This window comes from Coloeus monedula (genome assembly GCF_965178545.1).
Source record: "Coloeus monedula genome assembly, chromosome: 15".
Lineage (NCBI taxonomy): Eukaryota > Metazoa > Chordata > Aves > Passeriformes > Corvidae > Coloeus > Coloeus monedula.
In genome coordinates this window covers 5,462,037-5,475,381 of record NC_138795.1, presented here as the reverse complement: position 1 = coordinate 5,475,381, position 13,345 = coordinate 5,462,037, and the positions used below count along the sequence as shown (strand labels likewise).

Here is a 13,345-nt window from a genome sequence, read left to right as displayed (position 1 = left end):
TTTCTGCTCATTGCAATACCTCTGTGAGCAGGAGTTGAAGCATGTTGATAGTCTGTAAAGGCTTTATGCCATGTGGAGAGCCAAGCAGGAGTCGTGGCTTGGATAAGGAAGAGCATGTGCCCTAGCATTTGACTGGGCAGTGTCTGTGCTAGCCCTGATGCAGCTTCAGTGTAGGGCCTTTGTGTGTCAGCTGGGCTGCCCAGTTGCTCCTGGGTAAGAGGGTTCCTGGGCTCTTCCGTGGCAAAGGCAGAGAGCAGGAGGATGTGGGACGTGGGTGCCCCACTGCGGGCTTCCAGGGGGCCCTTAGGAAGAGGGAACTGTTTGTGTAGGAGCCCAGCCTCATCTGGCAGTGCAGCCTGTGCGGCAAATCCCAGGGGCTCTGTGCTGACCCTTCCTGCTGTCCCCAGGGCACTTTGACTATCAGTACGGATACCGGAAATTCGAGGGCTCCGACGGGTCCCGCACCCAGAAGTACGCCAGCAACATCACCTACTACTTCGACAACATCAGCAGTGCTGAGCTCTACAGCGTGGACCAGGAGCTGCTCAAGGACTACATCAAGAGGCAGATGTGAGCACCACCTCCTGTCCTTGTCCCAGTGTTGGGTGGTGGGGACTGTGCAGCCAATCCCACAGGAAGGGTTAGAGCCGAGGTGTGCCGAGTCCCTGCCTCGCTTCCAGCACCAGCACGCCTGGGCTCCCCAGGCTTGCTCCCCTCAGTGTATGTGTGGGTTATTTCCATGGGGGTGCCCAGAGGGTGGTGGCTTGGAGCTTCCTCTCACTGACACATTGTCCATACAGAGAATATTACTTCAGCGTGGACAACCTGGAGCGAGACTTCTTCCTGCGCCGCAAGATGGACTCGGATGGCTTCCTGCCCATCACGCTGATCGCCAGCTTCCACCGGGTGCAGGCGCTGACCACCGACATCAGCCTCATCATCAAGGTGAGGGCAAGGAAAGGTGACCTTTCCTCCTTGTTCTGCTTCTCACCACCCCTGTGTGATTGATGCCTGTTTGCTGTGGATGAGGTGCAAGTGGAGCCTTCTCTTGTCCCTGACTTGCTCCTGCCTCCTATTACTGCTTCCAGGGAGGAATGACTTGGGCTGAGGCCCTCAATATGCCAAAACAAAGCCCTAAGTTAACCAAGTATTGCTTGGTTCCAGGCTCTGAAGGACAGCAAGGTGGTGGAAATCGTGGATGAGAAGATCAGGAGAAAAGAGCAGCCAGAAAAATGGGCTCTGCCTGGCCCCCCTATGGCAGACTACACACAGACAGACTTCTCACAGTTCATCAATTGCCCCGAGTTTGTGCCCCGGCAGAGCTTCCAGAAAGAGACTGGTGAGCCCTGGGGGAATGTGGAGGGAGGTGTGGGATGCAGTGCTGGGACTGCAGCACGACTGAGACCCTGAGAGTCAGGAGTGTTCCCCAGGGCAGGGCTCTGCCATTGGCTTTCTCCTTGGTGGCGGGAGCTGGTGTGGGCTCTGTCCTTGGAGCCCCAGAATGCTGCTGCCTCTAGACATGGGGGTGGTGTGAGAGACCGAGTGTGGATTTTCCTCAGTTGAGGCTGAAGGGATTCAGGGAGGGTCAGTCGTGCTGAAAGTCTCTTGACTTGCCTGGAAATAGTCTACATCTGCTGGGCAGAGCAGAGGGCACTTGTGAATCCAGCCTTTCTTTACTGGTTGAGGAGATACTGGGCACAAATTGGGCAGCAGGTGTGGAGCTGTCAACCAAGTGCTGCAGAAGGGTCTTCTGTCCTTCGTGGGCTTCCCATGCTCTTGTCACCCCATCCCATGGGGGCTGGCAGGAGCCCAGGGCTGGGCCTGAGAGCCCAAGGTAAGGATCTTCTTGGTGCTGTTTTAAGAGTTTTGGCAGGAGAAGTTCTGGCTCCAGACTCTCTTGGGAAGGTTTCCCAGAGAGCAGCAGAGCACCTGCTTTAGGGCTTTGTGTGTCTGGGAAGATGTTGCCTGCAAAGCTCTGTGGCCACCTCTGGCATCACAGCCTTAACTGGAGATTCCCACTCCAGCACTTGTGGGCACTGTGCTGGTAAGCCTTGGCCACTGGATGCCAGTTAGCCCCACAGGCTGTGCCATGCTTCCAGAATGGTTGGGTAGTTCGTAGCTACACACACCCCCTGGGTTCCCTCCCTCCCTCTAAAGCACCTTGTGGCTCTTGTTGGCTCCAGAGTCCGCTCCAGGCTCCCCACGTCCTGCCAGCCCAGTCCCTACCAAAACAGAGGAGGTCAGTAACCTGAAGACAATGCCCAAGGGCCTGTCCACAAGCCTGCCAGACCTGGATTCAGAGACATGGATTGAAGTGAAGAAGAGACCCCGACCTTCCCCAGCCAGGCCCAAGGTAAGTGATGTAGGAGCTGTTGGAGTGGGAGTCTCCCAATGGTTGGGGTGACTTGGATCATGCATAGGCAGGCTTCAGTCAAGTAGGATCTGTTGGGAGTGATGTCCCAGTCTGTCCCATTTCCATCTGAGCCCCTTTGGAGCTACTCCTCAGTGGTGTAAATGAGGTGTTCTCCCCAGATGGGCTGGGGTAAAGAAACAAGGGGCAAGAGCTGGGTCTCATGTCGGTGTGTGGTCTTCACCCTGTGTCCCCCTTGCCCCCCTACCTGCAGAAACCAGAGGAGTCAAAGACACCACAGCAGCAGAAGCAAAAGGACCAAGATGAACCCGAGGAGCTCGACTTCCTCTTCGATGAGGAGATGGAGCAGATGGACGGCCGCAAGAACACCTTCACCGACTGGTCAGACGAAGACTCGGACTACGAGATCGACGACCGCGACGTGAACAAGATCCTCATCGTGACACAGACCCCTCCGTACCTGCGCCGGCATCCTGGGGGGGACCGGACTGGCAACCACACTTCCAGGGCTAAAATGAGCTCAGAGCTGGCCAAGGTGATCAACGATGGGCTCTACTACTATGAGCAGGACCTGTGGACAGAGCAGTTTGAGCCGGAGTATTCACAGATCAAGGTGAGAGTGGCTGATGCAAGGATGGAAGGGATCCATGTGGGCTGTGGAGAGCCTCATTGCAGCAGTGGCTGCTGGGCTGGAGTGAAAAGGGCAGGGCAGCAGGTTGCAGGCTACTCGTGGAGTAGAACTAAGCTGGGATTAGTCCTCTTGCAATGTTTGGGATTCTTGGCTCCCAGCATCATGCTCAGCCATAGCAGCGATAAACACAGCCCTGTAACCAGACGTGAGGCTGCAGCCAGGTAAACAAAGTGCCAGTAGTGAGGTGACCTGGAACGTGGGGTCCATTGTTCTGCTGTCTGCCAGGATCTTGGCTGGCAGTCCCAGATCTGTGAGGGGAACTGGGTGTCTCTGCACTGCCTGTAGTGCCCTGTGCTTTGTGGTGCAGGCTGTTGGAGACTACACGTGTTGGGAAGGGATTCATAGGTGGCCGGGCTGGTCTTGGCCTGTGCTCTTCTCCATTTTGGTGTCAGTTTGCACAGAGATGAGCTTTTTATAGAAAGCCCATCTGCTGTTTTGAAATGTATGGGTCCCAGCTTGGTGACTCTCACTTTTGGGGACTTGCCTAGACTCACTCAGTGACAGAAATCATGGCTGTGAGATGGGATGGGCTCAGTGCTTCTATGTCTGGTACCTGGCCCATTGCTGAAGCAGTGCTCTCTGGGGTGACAGAAGCTGAGGGCGACAGGGACAGTGTGTTGGGGGTGTGAGTCCTTCAGATCCATGGGAGTGTTGTGCCCTGCAGCCAGTGTGGCTGTGAAGATTTGGGGAGGGGGGCTCTAAGGACCCAAGATGTTGGCAGGGGGGTCCTGGCCATAAATAGGTCACTGAGCTCATCTTGAACGTTACTGCACTGGCTCTGACCTGGGTGGTAAAAGCCTGAAAGAAGCAGGTGCTGGTTAGTGAAGCTGCATTGTGGGATCCCTGAAAGCTTGGGAGCAGCAATGGCTCAGACCTGGCCTATGCAGTGCCCAGTTTTGTGTCTGCTGCATCTCCCCTTCCTGCCCCTGTGCAGCAGGTGCCCTCTGGGCACCCAGACCCTGGGACTGCACTCAGGACCCAATGTTGTGGCTGTTGCACAAGCAGAGCCATGGTTGTGATGGGGTGAGTGGTTTCTTCACCATCTTCCTCCTCCAATGCAGCAAGAGGTGGAGAACTTCAAGAAGGTGAATATGATCAGCAGGGAGCAGTTTGACACCCTGACCCCAGAGCCCCCTGTGGATCCAAACCAGGAAGTCCCTCCTGGTCCCCCCAGGTTCCAGCAAGGTAAGAGATGGGGCATGAATGGGTGGTACTAAATTTGTCCGTGCTCCTCATGGTGAGAGGTTCTTGGAGGTTGGGTGGCAGCTAGGGAGATGGAACTGGGGTCACAGGTGTGGTGGATTATCTAGTTCACAGAGTTCACAGAATATTCTGAGTTGGATCTTTCCCAGATTAATGATGCTCTTCCAGCTGAATACTTGGGGGATCTAGAACTCACAGTCTTTGTCCCAGTGGAGTGAGGAAACCTTGGCAGACTCTGATGTACTTCTGGGGATTTGGCTCTCCTCTTGGACCCTCTCTGAGTACTTGGGAGGCAGCTGCCTGCTAGGCCTTGTTTGCCTGTGTGACACCAGGGCCGTGTCCTTGGGGACAGGGATTTGTTGCTGCTGTTAACCACTAGGAAGCAGATACCTTGTGGGGAGCTCAGTCTTTGCATCTGCTGCTAGGATTTGTGCTTTCTAGCCAAACTGGATTTGAAGCTGCTTGTGTGGGAGAGGGGATGTGTCCCTGCATTCCTGCCCCTGCTGCTTCCCAGCTGCCTGATGGTAGTGATGCTCTGGTGCCCAGAGCCCAGCCTGACACGGGGCGGGGGTTTCTCCCTGCAGTACCTACAGACGCTTTGGCCAACAAGCTCTTCGGAGTCCCTGAGCCTTCCACCATTGCCCGCTCTTTGCCCACGACTGTCCCAGAATCACCCAACTACCGCAACGCCAGGACCCCCCGCACCCCGCGCACGCCGCAGCTCAAGGACCCGACACAGACGCCCCGGTTCTACCCAGTGGTGAAAGAGGGCAGGACGATAGATGCCAAGGTGGGAGCAGGCTGGGCTGGGGAATGGGAGCTGGGGTCTCCCAGCTGGGGCCTAGGGAGGAAAGGAACACATCTGTGACGCGCTGTGTCTTGCAGACTCCACGTAAGAGGAAGACGAGGCACAGTTCGAACCCTCCGATGGAGTGCCACGTGGGCTGGGTTATGGACTCTCGGGAGCACAGGCCCCGGACTGCCTCCATCAGGTACCACAGACAGGCGTGTGGGATCATGGAGGAGGCAGAAACGGGAAAGGGAGGGAGTGTGGGAAGGAAGGGGAAAGGCAGCATCTGGTCTTGAGGGGATGTCTCCTGTTAGGTGGCTGCAGAAAGGACAGGGATCAAACCTGCCCTTCCTAGAAAGGCTTGGGGAAAATCTGTAGCCTTGCAAAGAGCAAAATGAGACTTGATTAGAAACACTGGTTCCCTTCCTAGTAGGCTGCTCCATGGCTCATGTCCCAAACCCAGGGTAGTGATGGCGTAGGTGGGACCAACAGGTGGGGTGGAGTGTGACCCTGCTCTGCTGGGTGATGCCGAGGAAGGGTGTTGACAGGAGTCTCTCACGCTCAGCTCTAGCCCCTCGGAGGGGACCCCGGCTGTCGGGAGCTACGGCTGCACCCCGCAGTCCCTGCCCAAGTTCCAGCATCCTTCGCACGAGCTGCTCAAGGAGAACGGCTTCACACAACACGTCTACCACAAGTACCGGCGGCGCTGCCTTAACGGTAGGGACGCTGCACTGAGGGGTGGGACAGGGTGTCCCTGCACTGCTGTGTTTGGGACAGGAGCATGGCAGGGATGGACACAGGCAGGGTCCTACAGGACAGCCCTGCTGGCAGCTGCTGTGTCCCCATGGTTTGTGGGGAGCGTGGGCTGTGCTCAGGGTGTCCAGTGCTGGGGCTGGGTGTCATCACAGTGCCACAGGGCCCTCCTGCCCGTGAGTCCCTGACTCTGTGGGAGAGGATTGGCCTTGTAATCATCTCCTCTTCCCCAAACAGAGCGGAAACGACTGGGCATTGGTCAGTCCCAGGAGATGAACACACTTTTCCGGTTCTGGTCCTTCTTCCTCCGAGATCACTTCAACAAGAAAATGTATGAGGAGTTCAAGCAACTGGCTGTGGAGGATGGGAAGGAGGGATACAGGTAAGAGAGGAGTGACAGAGTGGCCTTTTCTAAGGGTTTGGCCTTTTACAATGCTCACAGCAGATTAAGGCAGTGCCTCTGCCTTGCTTGAAGGTGGGTCTGGGGGTTGCCTTCAGTCACCTGCTGCTGCCCTGTGTTGTGTGCACCAGTGTCTGAGCTCCACATGCTGCTCCCTTCCCAGGTACGGTCTGGAGTGCCTTTTCAGATACTACAGCTACGGGCTGGAGAAGAAATTCCGGCCAGACATATTTAAGGACTTCCAAGAAGAGACCATCAAGGATTATGAAGCTGGTAGGTGCCTCCTTTGGCTTCTCTAAGATTGGCAGTGGTGTAGCTCAGCTGCATGGTGCTCCTGAGCCTCTTCTCATCATTTTGGGGAAGCCACATAGTGCTGTGCATTGGGGACTGAGATGTCCTGTTGCTCATTTCTCAGGAGAGGGTTGAGTAGATCCTCACCATCCTGAAGATTGCTGGGGGCTGGAGGAGGGCAGTGGGAGGCTGCAGCTCTCCCGAAGCCTTCCTCTAGTGGCACCATTTCCTGTGGGATTTCTCAAGGCCCCGCAGTGGCTGAGCCTTGCCACCACCAAGTCAGCTGAGCCTGGCGACATCCCAAGTCAAGGGGGCTGCCCAGGACTGATGTAGGTTGCTTCCATCCAGGTTCTCCATCTTGCCGAGGCTGTGCCCACCAGCAGGACAGCAGGGTTTGTGGGGAAGCCTGGAGGAAAAGTGTCTTGTTTGTTTTTTTGTCCTGCTGACATCTGGATTTTTTTTATTCTCTCCAGGGCAGCTCTATGGGCTGGAAAAGTTCTGGGCCTTCTTAAAATATTCCAAAGCCAAAAATCTGGATATTAACAGCAAACTGCAAGAATACCTCAGCAAGTTCAAGCGCCTCGAGGACTTCCGAGTAGATGTGAGTAGACACAATTCCTGCACCATTCCTGGATGGCCCCTGCAAACAGCGCTCTGAGGAAGGAGGATTTTGGGGGTCCCCAGGCAGTGGCAGGAGGGGGGCAGTGACACCTACTGTCACTCCCAGTCATTGCAGCCAGGCTGGGAACAAACGGCGGGATTGGAATATGGCAAATCCACTCAGTGTGGGATAAGGAGCTGGGTGAGCCTGTCCTCCCAGGTGAGGTGAGGTGAGTAAAGGGAGCGCATTGATGGTTTGAGTCGAGCCAGCTTTGTGGGGAGCTTTGGCTCCCAAGCTTCTGGATTGTGCCCCTGTGTGGGAAGCAGGTGACTATGAGCAAGTTGTCACCATTGTGGTCAATTTGGAAGTCAGTCAGTCTTTTTGTCAAATCTGACAGCAGGAAATTTGGACAGAAGGGTAACTGAGTGCTTGGGGTGAATGTGTGTGTTCCTTGTGGGCCAGGGAGGGAAGTTGCAATTGGAGGCTTGTAGGAGGGCTTTTTTCCTGATCCCGAGGGACGGGAATTTGGAGGAGGCTGTGCTCATACTGGGGTGCTTCTCTTCCAGCCACCCATGGGGGAGGAAGGTGGACACAAGAGATACCCCACGACGTCAGGGGGAGATGGCAGGAAGCGCTACCCATCCCAGTCTTCCAGCAAAACGGTCAGCCAGTGCCCATCCAGCCAAGCCCACGCCTCACCCAGCCAGCCTGCACAAGAGGATGCCAAAAACCTGAGCCAGCAATCCCCTGCCCCATCAGCTGCAGAGTCGCAGACAGTGGGGAAGTAGAGAGGCTGCAGCATCTGCTTCCTTCCGGGGGGTGGGGTGGGTTGGGTTGGTGGGGAATGGCTTGGAGAAGGGCAGACATGAGGGGGTGGGACAGGAAGGGAGCTGGAAGGTGGGTTCCCAGGAATAGGCTGCTTGGGAGAAACTTCAACGCACACGATTTTCTTCTCTTGTGGCTGGAAAGCAAAGACGATCTGCATCCAAAACACCATTTTGCTGTTACTACCCTGACTAGAGCCAGACCCACTCCCAGCAGACCCACCCTTTCCCTTCCCTCTCCTCCTGTGCACACACTCATGTCTTAGTGTCTCTTCAAAAAAATGTGTTCTGGCTGGGTTGGAAAGGGGAGATTTTTTTATTATTATATATATATATCAAGTTTTAAATTATTGCTAGAAGTTCGTCTGGATTTACCAAAACAAGTGTGCTCTGTGTGGCCCCAATGAGTCCCCTCTGTGTCCCCCCTTGGATCACGGGGCAGCCGCTCAGGAAGCTCGGAGGAGCGAGGTTCCCCAGTGGGGGACCGAAGCCACAGCGTGTGACGATGCTGCGGAGCCTCTGATCTCCATGACCCGGCTGGCGTCTCCCATTCCACGTACGGCGGTGCCTCTCCGACACCGACCTCCGCGACAGGAGCATCGCCCTGTTCGTTCTCCCGCTCCCTTCTCCCTGACGTCTTCACCTTCCCGAGGGTCTGGCTCTCCCTCTGTCCACCTCTCCCTTTCACCACGGACAATTTGGAAGTCAACCAAAGGACCTTTGCCAAGGATAGGCTTGTTCTGACTCCTTCCTGCGAGGATGGCTGGTTGGGAGGCTGGCAGGCACCTGGACTCGAGCCTGCATTAGACGGTGCACCCGCTGCCCCAGGAATGCCCATCGCATGCAAAGACAGGACTTTGCAAAAGGAGCTTTTCTCTTCCTTTTCCCTTGGAAAAAAAATGACAAAAAAAAAAAAAAAAAAAAACAAACCCACAACCCCCTCTACAACAACAACAACAGACAAACTCTTTAAAAAGACACATCTCCCTTTGCTTTCTTCCTTGGAAATATTATTGAAGAAAAAAAAGAAAAAAAAAAAACAAACAAAAAACCCCAAAAACACACAAAAAAAAAGTTGCCTTATGGTGGAGCTGGACTGGGGAGGCTTGTTGGCTTCCTGCACCCTGGGGTGCACTGGGCTCTTGGCTCCCCCCAGGCCCAGAGACTCCTCACGGCATTGCTGCCGAGCTGATCTTCCCTGCGGCCTTTCCTCTGACCCCGCAGCTCTCCCGATGCCTCCCTGCCAGGCCTGAGTCTCCTGGGGAAGGTGCTGAGGGCAGTCACATCAAGACTCGTGCTCACGCAGTACTCGCAGCCCCTCCGCCGTGTTTGTACCATGGCAGCCTTGTCCCCACGACAGCGACTGTTCCTGTCATGGCCTTGCTCGCGCCCCCGGCCCTCCCTGGGCGGGAGGTGGTCTGCTCCTGTCTGTGCTTCCAGCGTGGTTGGGGAGTGAGCAGGGAGATTGTCACAGCAGCTGGGGGGACTGGTCCTGGCTGTGAGCGAGGGCTGCTTTTGCTGTAGCCTGACAGGGAGTGAGGCAGCCCTGGGAAACCTGCCCCACAGCAGTCACTGGCTTGGGGCTGCTGGTGGGACTTGTGCAGGGCAGGCAGGAGCCCTGCTTGGCACAGGAGAGCTCTCACCTGGGTTTCCTTGTGTGTTGTGTTGTGGCAGGCGGCTGCCTGGAGTCTCCCACTCAGGGCACAGTCCCTGTGCATTTCCAAGGGCTGAGATGACACCGTGTAGCTCCTTACTCGGCTGAGGCAGGGGGTGACTGCAGAGCTGCTGTGGCATTTACTTGATAGATCCTTATATCTAGCACCAGGTGGGCTTTGGCAGGCAAACCCTCCCCAGGCTGTGAGCTGGATCCTTTGCGAGGGGTATGTGTCAGACATGATATCTCTGAGATGTCCAGTGCTACCTCTGGAGCTGCTCCAGAGGTAGCACTGGAAAGTCATGTTCCTTTCCAGCCGGACCCACTTGCTTTGCTGCTACTGTGCTCCTTCTGATGGGTCCCTGGGATCCCTGGCTTGGCTCTGGCTCTGGGGTTCCATCCCTGTGAGCTCCAGAGCTGTGCTCTTCTGTGCAGTGTGGAGTGGGCACGTGCTGCACCACTCCAAAGGTGCAGCTCATTGCGTTGCCCTCTCTGCAAAGTCAGAAGCCGGTACTGGACAGTGTTTTCCCAAGGGATCCAGTTGAGCCAGAGCTGCATCTCATAGCTGGGAGGAGTCATCGTCTCTCCAGGGCTGTCCCTGTGCGGCTGCAGAGTGGGTGAGTGAGAGCAGCCAGGAACTGAAAGCAGGAGCAAGAGGGGGAGCATGGACAAGCTGTCCATCAGCAGTGGCTGGGGGTGCTTGTGGGGCCCTGGCTGAAGTCATCACTTCCCAAACTGACACTGCTTCCAGGATGCTGCCTTGGTGGGGGCAGGTGGGCTGGTCCAAGCGGAGTGGCTTCACAAACTGCTGCTAGAATTGAAAGCACAGCTGGGTTTGAGAGGCTGGGGAGCTGCCGCTTGGCCATTTCCTGGTGGTGTGATCCTGCCCTGGTTTGTCCACCCCTGCCATGTCACCCTGCAGCTGGTACCGCTTGCAGGCCTGATTGCTGCAGCAGGCAAGCCCATCTGAGGCTGTGAACTCCGTTATGGCAGCAGTGCTCTGGGGTTGTGGGGTGGGAACTGGGCAAGATGGGCAAAAGTAACACTTGTACAGTGCTGCGGCCGTGACTGTTATCTCTGGATTTCCCCCTCTCGTGAGCTGGAGTCAGATCTCTGAGGTTACGGATATAGGCGGGTTTGTCCCTGATTTGGGAAGGAGGAGGATGGAGAGTCGATCAAGGACATTGTAGATGTGTTGCTGGTTGTTTGAGAGTGCAGGCAGGTCTGGATGTGCCACAGGTGATCCTTGCTGCTGTGTCTGTGCTCCTTTCTTGTGCTTGTTCTTTCTTGAAGCCAATTGTCTGCATTTTAGCAACAAATTAATAGGAGATGGGGAGGGATGGGCTGCTGCTATGGAGTTGTTGCTTGTGGCGCAGACTGAAATTGCTTGGGTGGTAGAAGAGGTAGGACATTTCCCAGAGAATTTCCCAAAATACTGATTTTGAGTAATTTTTAATTTCTGATCCTGAGGCTCTAGTCTTAGCATGGAAGTGTTTTCCCTTCCCCCTCTGCCAAGTCAGTGGTTTGTCATTAATGTGTGCACCAGGGGAAGGTGGGTCAGAAGAGTGATCCCAGCGGTCCCAGTGCCCTCCAGGTTTGTGGACTGTGTGCCTTGTTTTGCTGTCCATGGGACAGCAGTGGGCAGGACAGAGCAAAGATGGACATGACAGCCTGAGGCAGCTGCTGCTTGCTCACACCTGTCTTCCTCCGGGGAAGGGAACACAGAGCTGTTCCCTCCCGCTCTGTGCTGGGGTGGGTGCTGGTGGAGGGCAGGGAGCTCTCCAGGTGCCTGGTCCATGCCCGGCTGGGTCAGGAGTGGCTGCAGCAAGGCTGCCGCTGCACACAGGAGGCATCACATGCAGCTCATGTCCCCAGTGGATGAAGGGACAGCTGTCCAGAGGGGGTTTGCATTTGAGGAAGCTCTTGCCCTTCTGTAGAGGAGGGAGTTAGGCCTTGCTTTTAGTTTGGATGCTTCACCTCCACTGTGTGTTGTGCTTTTTTTGATTTCAGAGGACTGAGTGGTTGCACACGTGCTCCTGTGAGCACTGATTGTCCACAGCCCTCGAGGGCTGTGTGGTGCTGGCATCCAGCCACTGGCACAGCCTGGGGGGAGCCCCAGCTGCTTTTGAAAGGCTGAGGGAGGCTGAGTTGGGGCACCATTCCCCATCCTGCCCCTTTTCTTAGGAGGTCCTCCAGGCTGCTGGAGCTTAGGGCTCCTTGCTGAGGTCAACTTGTCTTTGGAGTGCAGGTGGCTGCAACAGGTACAGAGCTGTGGTGTGGGGTCAGAATGGAGGTAGAAGGTGTGTTTCTGAGGAGGCTTTGTTGCTTTGCCATGCTCATTTGTGAAAAAAAACCCAACAAAAAACAAAAACAAAAAAAACTCTAAAAAAAGTAATGATGCTGCTGCTCTGTTTTTGCCTATCCATCTCTCTTCTGCTGCCCCCCTGGCACCCCTGATGGCGCCTTCTCACTGTAGCCCTTGGGGTCCCTCGAGTTTCAGCACCTGCTCGGGACTGGTCGTTGTACTGTAACAAACTGATGTGTTTAACCTCAGTGTCCTGCCATGTTCCATGGCAGTGCAGAGGGGGCCTTCTAGCTGTTAATGCCTTTCCAGTTACTTTATCAAAAGGAAAAAAAAAAAGGAAAACTGTAAATGTAGCAAGCTGTGTTTGCAATGCTTATTGTCTCCTGTCTCCTCTGAGGCTGGTTATGTTACTTGTCACTGTTTGAAATGGATGCTGGGCTCTTCTTGAGAGGGTTGCTACACTTGATGTTAAATGCCTCACTGACTTTTTTTAAAGTTTCCAATACAGGTAACAGATAAAAGAATTTCTTTCTTTCTTTTTTTTTTTTCCTAAGCAAACGTTCATCTCGGTGGCATGGAGCGGGTGGCTGGAGGGCAGCATTTCCAGTAGTTTACAGTTTCACTTTCTGCAGACACTTGAACATAGGACCGATGTATCTGTGACAAGCACATCCCCTTGGTGGGAAGCTCCAGAGGAGCAGGGAGTGCCCTGGGTGCCAGCCGGCCCCTGTGGAACGTGCTGGGGACCCTCCAGCTCCCCACACTGTCAGCCTGCTCTCTCCCCAGGTGTCAGCCCTACACCAGGGTGGCTTGTGCCTGTGGTGCCCCTTGTGGGAGGGGGTGCTTGGCACCACTTGGTCCTTCAGGCCTCCCTGGTGCAGCCCTGCTCCCCATCTTCCCCCCAGCCTGTCCTGGTCCCATTGAGGTTGGAAACCTTTGGATCTGTGGCTCAGAAACACCCACTGAGCTGCATCCCAGCGAGTGCAGCCTTCTGCTCGCTCGCCTGGAGCTAAAGGGGTGATGGTTCGATGTGCTGACCCTTCTCAAACCCTGTGTGTCCAACCTCAGCCTTCTGTTTCCCAAAACTAGAGAGTGTGTGCAACCTTCTTCAGCTGCATTTATAGTAGAGACAAACTTAAAATGACTCATCACAGACCATGTATCACTTGGGAGGAAAATCTTGTTAATATGGCCCGCTGTACATGATCCATCTCTGTCGATAGTACATAATCTTTGACCCATGTGCTAGGATCATCATCGCGTATAAAAGGAAAAGAGAAAAATGTAAAATACTTGAATGAGAGCTTGTATTATAACATTAATATTATTCAGAGTATCTGCTTTCTAGGCTGATGTGATTCATTATTCTAGTAATGCTTTAGTCCTTTGTAATTTGTGGTAATTATGCTTTTTTCCTTTTTAATACAAAAAAAATGTATAAAAATAAAAACTTCAAAAGACA

General features: G+C 54.7%; 1 protein-coding gene across 2 annotated transcripts in view; it reads left to right on the top strand.

Annotated features, from left to right (window-relative positions):
• The window catches only part of LARP1 (La ribonucleoprotein 1, translational regulator), a 46,134-nt gene extending 32,789 nt beyond the window's left edge, over positions 1–13,345 (top strand). For both annotated transcript variants that reach the window (XM_082291207.1, XM_082291206.1), the window contains exons 8-20: positions 408–570; positions 801–945; positions 1,165–1,339; positions 2,184–2,353; positions 2,625–2,984; positions 4,124–4,247; positions 4,850–5,055; positions 5,151–5,257; positions 5,621–5,772; positions 6,046–6,190; positions 6,372–6,481; positions 6,973–7,100; positions 7,667–13,345. In XM_082291207.1, the coding sequence (XP_082147333.1) occupies positions 408–570; positions 801–945; positions 1,165–1,339; positions 2,184–2,353; positions 2,625–2,984; positions 4,124–4,247; positions 4,850–5,055; positions 5,151–5,257; positions 5,621–5,772; positions 6,046–6,190; positions 6,372–6,481; positions 6,973–7,100; positions 7,667–7,888 (2,207 nt within the window). In that variant the 3' untranslated portion in view covers positions 7,889–13,345. The remainder of the gene's footprint in view (positions 1–407; positions 571–800; positions 946–1,164; positions 1,340–2,183; positions 2,354–2,624; positions 2,985–4,123; positions 4,248–4,849; positions 5,056–5,150; positions 5,258–5,620; positions 5,773–6,045; positions 6,191–6,371; positions 6,482–6,972; positions 7,101–7,666) is intronic.